At 43.6% G+C, this 12,187-nt stretch overlaps 1 protein-coding gene across 1 annotated transcript in view; it reads left to right on the plus strand.

Moving 5' to 3' along the window:
• Nucleotides 1–11,279, plus strand: part of LOC129698264 (pannexin-1-like) — a 31,999-nt gene extending 20,720 nt beyond the window's left edge. Inside the window, 4 exon segments of the mRNA XM_055637299.1 lie at nt 4,785–5,002; nt 8,242–8,581; nt 8,583–8,922; nt 11,021–11,279. Of these exon segments, the coding sequence (XP_055493274.1) occupies nt 4,785–5,002; nt 8,242–8,581; nt 8,583–8,922; nt 11,021–11,139 (1,017 nt within the window). The 3' untranslated portion in view covers nt 11,140–11,279.
• Nucleotides 11,280–12,187: the final 908 nt, after the last annotated feature.

Consider the following 12,187-nt stretch of genomic DNA (forward strand, 5'->3'; position numbering starts at 1 on the left):
ACAATGACTCGGATTCAAACCTGACCTTGGGTGCTCTCTGTGTGGAGTTTGCATGTATTTCCTGTCAGACTCACTGGCAGCAGGCATATTTGGTTACAGAAAATTGCCACCTACCCTGAGGTTAGTTTAGAGAGACAGCGTGGAAACAGGCCCATTGGCCCACCGAGTCCATGCCGACCAACGATCCACGCACATTAACACTATAATACACTAGGGACAATTTGGACTTATACCAGGTATATAAACCCAAGCCAATTAACATACAAACCTGAACATCTTTGGAGTGTGGGAGGAAACCAAATATCTCAGAGAAAACCCACGCGGTCATGGGGAGAATGTACAAACTCCGTACAGACCGCACCCATAGTCAGGATCGAACCTGCGCTGCAAGCACTGCAAGCACTGCAAGGCAGCAACTCTACTGCTGAGTACCTGTGGCACGGGTGTTGAGAGAATCCCGGGGAATTGATGGGCATGTGAGTGGGAATAGATTATAGCGAAATAAGTGAAAATATTGGATTGATGTGAATGTTTTGATCAGTTTCATAGAGTCTCCTATCTTTTAACGAAATATGATAATCCCATCACAATTCTGGCATGTGCTTTTGTAGGTGTTGGAAAGGATTTGAAGAAGCTAGTGACTTACCACAGGTCATGCAACCTCTGATTTTCTCTTGCAGCCATGGTGTTTATGTGGTTGCTCCACAGTTAATCCAGGATGTTGATGGTGTGTGACTTGTGACAGTAATGTGATGAAATATCATGGGTGTGTGGTTAGACAGTCTCTTATTGGAGCTTGGCAAATATGTGGTTTATGTGGTGTCAATATTTGCCAGTTATCAGCCCAAGCCTGAGTGCTTCGCATGCATGCGCGGGTTGCCGCTGGTTTCAGCGAGGCGCAAATGGAAATGAATGTTGTGCAATCTTGAGTTTACATTCTCGCTTCTGGTGTTCTGTTTAAGAAAGATGATCGATACGGCAGCAGAAAATGCTCGGGCACAGGATACAATCCTGCAGTGATGTCCTTGAGCTGGATTGACACACTTCCAGTCCACAAACCATTTTTTAAATTATGCATAAATCCAATCAATGGAGTGTGCTCCTCATGATGTCCCACACACTTCAGTTTTTCCAGGGCTCCTTAATGCTAATATTTTGCCTCACGTCAGGAATTAACCTCTTTGTAACTTTGGAGCAATGAGATCTGGAGCTCTATGCTTCATGCAGCTTTGGTCAGCAGGTTATTGGTGACTAAGCATGTTAACAACACCCTCCTTTTTGTTGGGAATTGGGAATGGTCTGATTTAGGTGCTAATTAATTAGGGTGGATTTGTGCAGCACATTCCTGTGCATTTGTAGGTCGCTGATGATATTGCATCTTTACTGGAGCAGTTTGTTGAAAGATGTGGGTACTATTGGACTTCAAATGTTATAACCAGGATGTTGTCTGGTCTGTTGGATTTTGTGGCATCCAGCTGTTTTTGCTATCACTTAGAGTGCATGGAGATGGTTGAAGACTAGCTTCTGTGAAAGAGACCTTGGGAAGAAGTTGGGATGAATCAGTAAATGGCACCCAGTTGAATGTTGTCTTCAGCATCATGCTTGGTCTTGTTATTGTCAAAGATGAAGATGTCCCTGGAGTCTTCTGTTTCTGGTAGCTTTTTAATTGATCACAATTCATGACCAGATATTAGAGAACTGGTGATGGAACCCATTTAGTTCTATCTTTTGCACTTTTTTTTAGCCAGGGCACCAGTTGTTCTGTGCTGCAGCTTAACCAGGTTGGCAGCTTACCTTTAGATAAATGCAGTGCTGCATTCAGCATGTCCTTCTGCACTCTTCTTGAACCAGGTCTGATCCACTGTTTTGATAGTCATATTAGCTGAGGGATATCTTTAGGTTACGATTGCCACAGTGTACTTTGACTAAATTTGCATTCTGAATGTTGGTTCTGGGTGGACCCATTCAGTTTTATTCTATATTGGCCTGGGAATTTTATACGATAATTATATTCTGAATCAGAAAAAGCTTCTCATTTGCATTCTGAGTTGTTTATCTGGTGCAATCATATATATTATGTTTTTCTCAGATATTTTATCAGATACAATGTGATCTGACGTGAGTATTTCCAGCAATGTCTGCTTTCATTTAAGATTACCAATGTCTGATTTTCACTTGGATTAAGAGGAACTGTTCTGATGGGTAAAAGGGTCGAGAGCCAGAGGATGTAGTCTGAAGATGGTGGTCAGAAGAACAAAGTAATATGAGAGATTAGTTTTTGCATAGTAAGTGACTAGGGTTTGATAAGCATTGTTGGGTTAATGGTAAGGTTAGTGTTGATTGTGTTGTTGAGAAGAGAGCTGGATGAGTATCTGAAAGATGTGGACAGGATGGTTTGCTCTTGTTGAGATGGGCTTGATCCTCAAAATCGCCAACTATGATGTTGTAATTCTGTGATCTATTCAAAAATTTGGAGTAAAAAAAAATTGACGTACTTAAGGCCAGTTGAATTTGAAGCGGATGTTCTGCTAGTCCAGATGTAAGGTGGAATATAGTCTTCCAAATATCTGCTGACACACAGGAGCACGTGATAGTACTGAGCGCTGAAGAACTCCAAAAGATACACTGTTGTTTTTAAAAAAAGGGTATAAATTTAATCCCAATAATTTTAGGCCTGGCAGTTTAACCTTGGCAGAAGGGTAACAATTTAGAAATAATAATCAGGGAATTTGCATTCACTTGTCCATATGCCGATTGATTAAGGAAAATGAGCATGGATTTGTCAAAGACAAAATGACCTACATGTCCTCCCCAACGTAAGAATCGCCAGCTTGCATACAAGCACCACAGAGAGTGGTGAATCTCTGGAACTCTCTGCCACAGAGGGTAGTTGAGGCCAGTTCATTGGCTATATTTAAGAGGGAGTTAGATGTGACCCTTGTGGCCAAGGGGATCAGAGGGTATGGAGAGAAGGCAGGTACGGGATACTGAGTTGGATGATCAGCCATGATCATATTAAATGGCGGTGCAGGCTCGAAGGGCCGAATGGCCTACTCCTGCACCTAATTTCTATGTTTCTATGTTTCCTTCCATACAAACTAGGGTTTGGGAGACTGGCAGGGTGGATTTGCCGGCTGCTGTGGGGCAGAGAGCATCTTCTGCTCATAGCCGCATTTCCGACTTGCAAACTATTGGAGTTATGAGCAGTCCACCGGAACAAAACCCTACGGAAACCGTGGGGCGACCGGTACACAGAACTAGATGAGGTAAAAAGAGAGGATTAATGAACACAAAGTGCCTGTTGTGATGTATGCTGACTTTCAGAAGGCTTTTTGATAATGTGCTAAGCAAATAAATGTTGTTTAGGTTGAAGCCAATGGAATAAGGCCAATGGCATCACAGAAAATAAAAATGAGTTATGTAACAGGATGCAAAGTAGGGGCGAACAATTATTTTCAGACTGAAGGAAATGTAGAAATGTTGGCAAAAATGTCCAACTTGCTGACCAGCAAAGAACTGCTGGACATGCGCTTTATTTTCTCTCAGAGGGCGATTCGATCATGGATTGCTGACCCAACTAGCCAACCCCTTGTCGGTTCTTGGAGCTGCCATCTCTTTGCCTCTATATGGGTGGCCAGTAGTACAGATTCCAGTGAGATGTTTTGGTACCTCTGGCTTGTTGAGTCGTTACTGTTCCCAGCATTCATTTTATAAATGTAAATTTGGTGAATTATAGGTCATGATGCAGAATATTATAAAGTTTTAATTTTCTTTTTCCCTCACTTTCACTGGTTTGTTCTTATGAAGCATCCTCTGGAGAATCTATGATGACCATGAACCAGCTCAGAAATGTAGATTGGGTTGCATCTGATCAAGAGCGGAACTCGCTATCAAAACATGGAGGGGACGGGGACACAATTTTCTGGCGGCCACGCGCGCATGAGCACACACACGCGCGCGAGTCTTCGGAGGCTCAATCCAGCGCTAAATGCAGCTCAACTCTCCCTGTCTCACCAGGTTAACTACAGCCCTGTCTGGACTGACGGGATACCAGCGCTGCTTTTCCACGCTGGCCATATTTCCCGCAAACCCAGGAAGGGTTGTAAGCTCACCTGGCGGGACAGGCAGAGTTAGCTGGGTTTAGCGCTGTTTCTCTGCGCTGGCCCGTCTGACTGCTGACCAATGACCCTATAGCGGAGGATCTTTGCTGCCAACCTCTCTGACCACCCACGGCGGGGGAGGGGAGGGTACTCGGGAGGGGACAGGACAGCGCCGGAGAGCCGGCCGGGATCGATCCTGGCTGTGGATAAGGCACAGGTCTGTGCCACGTCTCCCTCCTCCAATCACCACACTCTATCCTCAGTCCCACCCCCCCCCACTCCCTCCTCCAATCATCGCGCTGAATCATGTCCCGCCCCCATTGCCAGCTGACCGACGTCTCTCTCCTCCAATCGGCGCCCTCGATCATCAGACCCACCCCCACTGTCTCGCGAAATGCGGCGATTTCACCGGATTTTTAAATCTGGATTACAAAAACTTGGGGGGGATGTCCCCCACCTCGCAAAACATGGAGGGGACGTGTCCCCTCCCCTCCCCCCCCCGTGCTTTCTGCCCCTGCATCTGATGAATCATCAATGACAAAGTTTTAACTGCTTCTTGCTCCATATATGCTGCCTGACCTAATGAATAAGTCCATCATTTTCTTTTCGTATTTCCAACATGTGTAGATATTTGTTTTTGAATTTTCATTATTTCATTTTCATAGTTTGTTTCTCTCCTTGCAGGTTTTTCCATATGTCCTCCTGCTAGTGGCCATCCTTATGTACGTTCCATCCTTGTTCTGGCGCTTTACTGCAGCACCTCAACTATATGGCGACCTGACCTTCATCATAGAGGAACTTGATAAGGCTTATAACCGTGGAATCAGATTAGCACAGCACATTGTCAACTCCAGTGGATGTGATGCTAACAGCTGCTTTGAATCTTTTGGAGAACAAAGTGGGTATGTAGATGAACAACTCTGTATATGACACATGTATATGGTTGTGAATGTTACAATTAGCCCACGGCCGTGAATGTACACCAGAGGTTTTTCCAGAGTCTTGCAGAAGTGGAAGCAAATATTTTCTAAATAATTAGTTATCCTTCATTTCCCATTAATTATGTGCAAGAGGAAGAATAGCTCCCAAAATGTATTTATTTTTCCCCAAAGAGCCTCTGCCACTTAAATAGATGCTCACATCACGTTGCAGAATTGTTGAAGTCTTGAAATAGCAAGGTGAGGAAGGTAACCAATTTTCAGTAGATGCTTCTAAGAAGACATTTCACGAGATTAAACCAGGAACAAAGGTAAATCATTCTCTTGAAGAGCACTGTATTTTTCTAAAGTCTAAACCAGTGTGGATTGGATTCTTGCCTCTCAGTCAGAACCTCTTCCCCCAGGCTGGAAATGTGAAAGACTAGAGGGCATAGCTTTTAGGTGAGAGGGACAAAGTTTAAGGGAGATGTATTGTGCACACATTCACTGACATTGTGGGCTGAAGGGCATGTTCCTTTGCTGCACATTTCTATGTTCCCAGATGGTATCATCAGTGATAGGAGTAGAATTAGGCCATTCGGCCCAGCAATTCAATCACGGCCGATCTATCTCTCCCTCCTGCCTTCTCCCCATAACCTCTGCCTTAAATATAATCCACTGACTTGGCCTCCTCAGCTTTCTGTGGCAAAGAATTCCACAGATTCACCACCCTCTGACTAAATAAATTCCTCCTCATCTCCTTACTTAAAGAACGTTCTTTAATTCTGAAGCTATGACCTCTAGTCCTAGACTCTCCAACTAGTGGAAGAGTCCCTCACCACATCCACTCTATCCAAGCCTTTCACTATTTTGTGCGTTTCAATTAGGTCCCTCCTCACTGAAATGAGGTATAGTGTCCTCCATTTAGTCCTGGGTCAAGCTTGTTTCGAATGCACTGTGTCCTCTGTTCCCAGCATTGTTCACTGTGTTCTCCGTTTCTGGACCTTCCCACCACCAAATAAGTAAATAACATATAGGCTGCAATGGGATTATCTGAAAAGATATAGAACTTTGAAAAACTGATTTGGATAAATTTTCAGGGACAAATTCTGGTGAGTGAGGCGGTTGTGGAATTCACCACCTAGTTTTCCTTTGCCCCCCCCAACCACAACAATTAATTTAATACCTTCTATTCCCAGTAGTATTGAAAGATATTGTAAAAGTTCAGATTCTGTCTTGGCTGAGAGCTATGACTTGCACACAGAAAATATAATCTAAATTTAGGATTATACTATTTCAAATAATCTAATTTACAAACCTGAATTTTATTATTGGAAATTAGATGTTTTTGCCACATCCATTTTGTAGAAATTTAATCATTGAAAGCTTAATAGAAACTAATTCAAATTGTTAAATATGTACCTTGGCAATAGTAGTTCTGAAGTTATCGAAATATGAATTATAAATCACGGTGGTGATAGTGTGCTGGGTGATCATTAGTCCATTATAAAGCATGCCCAGTATTCCATTGATTTATATCTATTGCCTTTTAATTATTTCTATAACAACCTGAGGTTCAGTTCTTCCATCAGATTACTCTGAGATAATCTCACAATTACTAACAGGGTTACTAACAAAATACTATACTAGCATAAATATCACTGCTACAGTTTTCTGTAGTGAATGATCTAAAACCTTTCCACTAAGATACAATCAAGTGTGTTACGGAATGCTCTATACTGGGTAGTCAACAAGGCCAAGATGATGGACTGCTGCATTCCCTCTCTCTCCATCCCTCCCCCATCCCAGTCACACTAGCTTATTGTTCTCACCTAACAAACAGCCACCAATACCCCGTTTCCTTTATCATTGTTACTTTTTTACACATCTTTCATTCATTTGTTCTATATCTACATCATCATCTATATTTCTCATTTTCCTTTCCCATGACTTTGTCTGAAGAAAGCCTGAAAAGGCACTCAACACCTTCACTCCAGAGATCCTGCCTGAGTTGCCCCAACATTTCTATCTAAGGCCAAGATGATAATTTGGTGCCCTGTATCTATATCATTCTACCTATCATTTATAGGAAGCTATAATCATTTTTGTTGAGCGAGGGAAATTAGTTGATTATATTTTATGCAATAATATATTTGATGGCATCACATCTGGATGACATATTTTCCTGCACATACAATGCAATCAATACAATCAGTTTTATTCGTCACATTGCACATAAAGTACAAGTGAAATGAATTTGCCAGCAGCGGAAATGAGAAAGAATACACAATACACAATAACATTTTAACACAAACATCCACCACAGCATTCATCACTGTGGTGGAAGGCACAAAATTTGGCCAGTCCTCCTCCATTTTCCCCCGTGGTCGGGACCTCAACCCTCCGCAATCGCCACTGCGGGCGTCCAGATGATAAAAGTCAAGGTAAGTCCAAAATCGGTGCCTTTCCCACCGGAGACCGCGGCTTCAGGTTGGTGTAGGCCGCAGGCCAGCGGTCGGTGATTTAGAGTTCGCGCCGCAGCCAGAAACACCGCAGACTGCAGGGCCGACAGTCGAAGTCGAAGCTCCCCTCCAGGGATCCCCAGCGAGGAACCCCACTCCCGATGGTAAGTCCATGCTGCGCCCGCGGTAAAAGTAGGCCGTGGGCCGGCAGTCGGAGTGGAAGCTTCTTCCTCTCCCGGGTCCCCAACGTGAGGCTGTAGACGCAACGCCAGCTGGAGTTTCAGGCTGCTGGCTGCCGCGGTCCAGCGAAACGGAGCGCTCCCCTCCGGCGAGCCCCAGCGAGGGCTCGTCCGCTCCACGCCGAGAGTCCGCGCTGCGCCCGTCGCTGAAGCCCCGGGCGCGTCTCCAAGAAAGGCCGCCCGATCCTCGTTGTTAGGCCACGGGGGAGGCGACCTGGAAAAAGTTGTTTCTCCATGGAGGAGGAGACCAAAGCGGTTTCCCCCTTACCGCCCCACACCATCCCCAACACAAAACACACAAAGAAACATTAAAAACATACATTTAAACACACTAAAAAAATTTTAAAAAGGTGAAAAAAACTGACACGCTGCTGGCAGGGCGCCGGCTTGCAGCGCCCCCACCGACCTACGATGTATTGCTTGCCAAAGGAAATGGGTATAAGTCTGTAATAGTGCCCAGGAAATGTAAAAAGCATTGCAACCTATTTTAAGCGGTCCTTACTTTTTTTTTTTTTCCACTTAGTTCCAAGGAGAAGAAAGAGAATTTTTTCCAGTTTCCAATCGTGGAGCGTTACTTGAAATCAAAAGAAGACTCCTGCAGCTTGTTGACAATGTATCTTATCCGCAAAGGCCTCGCTCTCACTTTTCTTGTCTTTGCCTGCATCTATTTGGGATATTACATCTCCCTCACCTTCCTTACCGATGAATTCAAATGCTCAGTCAAAACGGGTATTTTGGGAAATGAAACAAGCATACCAGATTTTTTTCAGTGCAAACTTATTTCTGTTGGTATTTTTCAACTTCTGAGTATTGTCAACATTGTTGTGTATATCCTCCTAATCCCAGTCACCCTCTACAGTATGTTTTTTTCCTTTAAGAAACAACCTCACTTTTCTGAAGGTCTATGAACTTCTGCCACAGTTTGAGGTGATAATGTTTACTGAAGGCTGTTGGAATGACTTGAGCCTTTACCTTCTATTTTTGGAAGAAAACATCAGTGAAGTAAAATCACATAAATGTCTTAAAGTATTGGAACACATAAAAGGGAAAGAGTTGCTGGAACCTCCATCAGTGATGGATGTAATGTTGCCTTTAATAGCCCTGGGACAAATCAAATCTGATATGATAGATGGTTTGACCAAAACCAAGAAAGCCGAGCAGAAATCAGAGTCTGACACCGACCTAAATGCCACACAAATTAAAGGTAAGGTTTTTGATAATTATGTTTTCCTGTACTTTTCTTTTTTATTAGATCTTGTGGATTAAATGCTGGGTTAAAATAGTAGAATAAAATTAATACCAGCACAAGAATCTCCTTGTTGAGAATCATCTCAATTTATTCAGATTATTCATTTGTGGGAGGTGTTATCTCTTGTAGTGGTGGGCCTTACAGTCCATCCCTAGTTGTGGTCAAAAGAAGCTATCCATGAGTCGCAACTTGGACCCCTTGCAACCTGTGTGATGAAGGAACTCCTACAATACCAGTAGATAGTTGGGGAGATCCTGCATTTTGATCTAGTGATGGTGTAGCAAAGGCAATATATATCTAACTTGGGAAAATATATTCCTTTATGCCAGCTGCTCTTGTAACCCTGAAGTTGTGAAGTTAATAAGAGTGGTGACCACAACATGATAATATTTTTACATCGAGCTTAAGAGCAAATTAGAGAAAAGTATGTAGTTCGATCCAAAAGTAGGCCCTTATAACTAAAATAAAGGGATCCATGCATCAAATAGAGGCAAGTAGAGTGTGTTTCATTGAGGACCTACATTAAAGGGTGTGACAGTGAACTAGCAATAACTGGTATTTAAAGAAGTGATAATGCATTTGTTAAAAACATGTACATTTCTCTAAGGGAGAATAAACTGATGAGAAAAGCAGGAAAGCCGGGGGGTAGCGGATAGACTCCAGATTGGCAGACCTTTTCCCATTGGATGTGCCACAGGGTTTTCTGGATGGGACGAGACTCAGCTGATGTTTGGAGGGAGGGAGGGGGGAGGAGCTCAGCGGTTGCCTGAGGGATTAACAGGTCAATCTAAGACACGTTAATGAGGTAGGAGGGATGATCCTGGCTCCTCACCTCATTTCCTTGTTCATCTACAGGATAGAGGTCCCTGAATTAGAAGGCACTATGGCTTCTGGTAGACTTACAATGACTGACAGCGCAGGTAGGGCTGGAGTGTAAAGTCACCTGAGCATCTACACTCTTCAGCTCTTGTTGTGATTTGGATCTACAGATGGTTCAGTGAAGAAGATGTAATTGTGAGATAGGAATAAAGCAGCCAACCATGCGTGCACTGCTCCATTCTAATGCCAGGAAAAGAGTGTAGGTGGGCCATCCTATCAGCAGGAGATGTTCCTTCTGCCTTCTTCCTTGGCAAAATACTAGTTGGTCCAGATATCGTGTTTAATTTGATTAATTGAATATTGCCAGGATCTCCACAGGATGGTCTAACAAACCTAAAGCTGAAGATGATCTGGAGCAAAGGGACTGAAAGTTGGAGCCAAGAGTTAGGCGAGTGCCAGAAGCTAATGGCATGTTGGCCTTCATAACAAGAGGAGTTGAGTATAGGAGCAAAGAGGCCCTTCTGCAGTTGTACAGGGTCTTAGTGAGACCACACCTGGAGTATTGTGTGCAGTTTAGGTTTCCAAATTTGAGGAAGGACAGTCTTGCTATTGAGGGAGTGCAGTGTAGACCCACAAGGTTAATTCCTGGGATGGCAGGACTGTCATATGTGGATAGAATGGAGCGACTGGGCTTGTATACACTGGAATTTAGAAGGAGGGGATCTTATTGAAACATATAAGATTATTAAGGGATTGGACATGCTGGAGGCAGGAAACATGTTCCCGATGTTGGGGAAGTCCAGAACCAGGGGTCATAGTTTAAGAATAAGGGGTAGACCATTTAGAACGGAGATGAGGAAAAACTTTTCCACCCAGAGAGTTGTGAATCTTTGGAATTCTCTGCCTCAGAAGGCAGTGGAAGCCAATTCTCTGGATGTTTCCAAGAAAGAGTTAGATAGAGCTCTTAATGATAGCGGAGTCATGGGATATGGGGGGATGCCAGGAATGGGGTACTGATTGTGGATGATCTGTCATGATCACAGTGAATGGCGGTGCTAGCTCGAAGGGCCGTATGGCCTATATGCACCTATTGTCTATTGTCGATAAGCCAAAAAATCTATAAAGTGAAAACTATAAATGAATCCCCCATAACTGCAACATGCCTAATTTTGAGATTGTTTTTTTTGGTGTTGTTGAGAAGTAATCTGGACTTTTTTTTTCCAATTGTTTCCAGTTAAAATTAAACCAGATTCTGTAGACGATGGCACCAGATCTGCAGATGAAGAACGAGATGACTGCTCGGCTGTAAGGCAAAGACTACTGGAATCTCAGATCTACAGTTCAAATTGTTAGGATGTATGTCATTTGGCTCTGTGCATTCTATTCCAAAAGATCCACATTCATCATTCGTTTGTGACAGTATTAGCAAAAAGACTATTTATTGGAGAATTAACTTTTTTCCTGTATTTCTTAATATATTTGTTCAGTCACCAGGAGAGTGATCATTCTCAAAATGGATATTTCATTATTTTTGTATTTCTCACATTTTTATAAGTTTATAATATCAATGTTTTAATAAGAATAATGAAGCTCAAATAGAATGCAGTTCGGCATACCTGGTCAAAGTTAATCAGGAAATAGAGAACTTAATTCAACAAAGACAGTAATATATTTAAAAATGTGTTGAATTTTTACTGGAGTGAATTAAATTATGTCATTTCTAATTCAGGATACTAGATCCTTTATACACTATAAACCCGCTGACTCCCATGGCTATCTGGACTACACTTCTTCCCACCCTGCTTCCTGTAAGGACTCCATCCCCTACTCACAATTCCTCCGTCTACGCCGCATCTGCTCCACGGATGAGGCGTTCCACACCAGGACATCTGAAATGTCCTCATTATTCAGGGAACGGGGGTTCCCCTCCTCCACTATAAATGAGGCTCGCACCAGCGTCTCTTCCATACCCCGCAACACTGCTCTCTCTCCCCATCCCCCCCACTCGCAACAAGGGCCGAGTCCCCCTAGTCCTCACCTTTCACCCCACCAGCCGTCACATACAAAAAGTAATCCTCCGTCAGTTTCGCCACCTCCAACGTGACCCCACCACTCGCCACATCTTCCCATCTCCCCCCATATCTGCCTTCCGCAAAGACCGCTCCCTCCATAACTCCCTTGTCAATTCTTCCCTTCCCTCTCGTACCACCCCCTCCCCGGGCACTTTCCCTTGCAACCGCAAGAGATGCAACACTTGTCCCTTTACCTCCCCCCTCGACTCCGTTCAAGGACTCAAGCAATCGTTCCAGGTGCGACAGAGGTTTACCTGCATCTCTTCCAACCTCATCTATTGCGTCCGCTGCTCTAGCACCGATATAGATCTAGCGTCCGATGTCAGCAG

The sequence above is a fragment of the Leucoraja erinacea genome, chromosome 6, assembly GCF_028641065.1.
Source record: "Leucoraja erinacea ecotype New England chromosome 6, Leri_hhj_1, whole genome shotgun sequence".
Lineage (NCBI taxonomy): Eukaryota > Metazoa > Chordata > Chondrichthyes > Rajiformes > Rajidae > Leucoraja > Leucoraja erinaceus.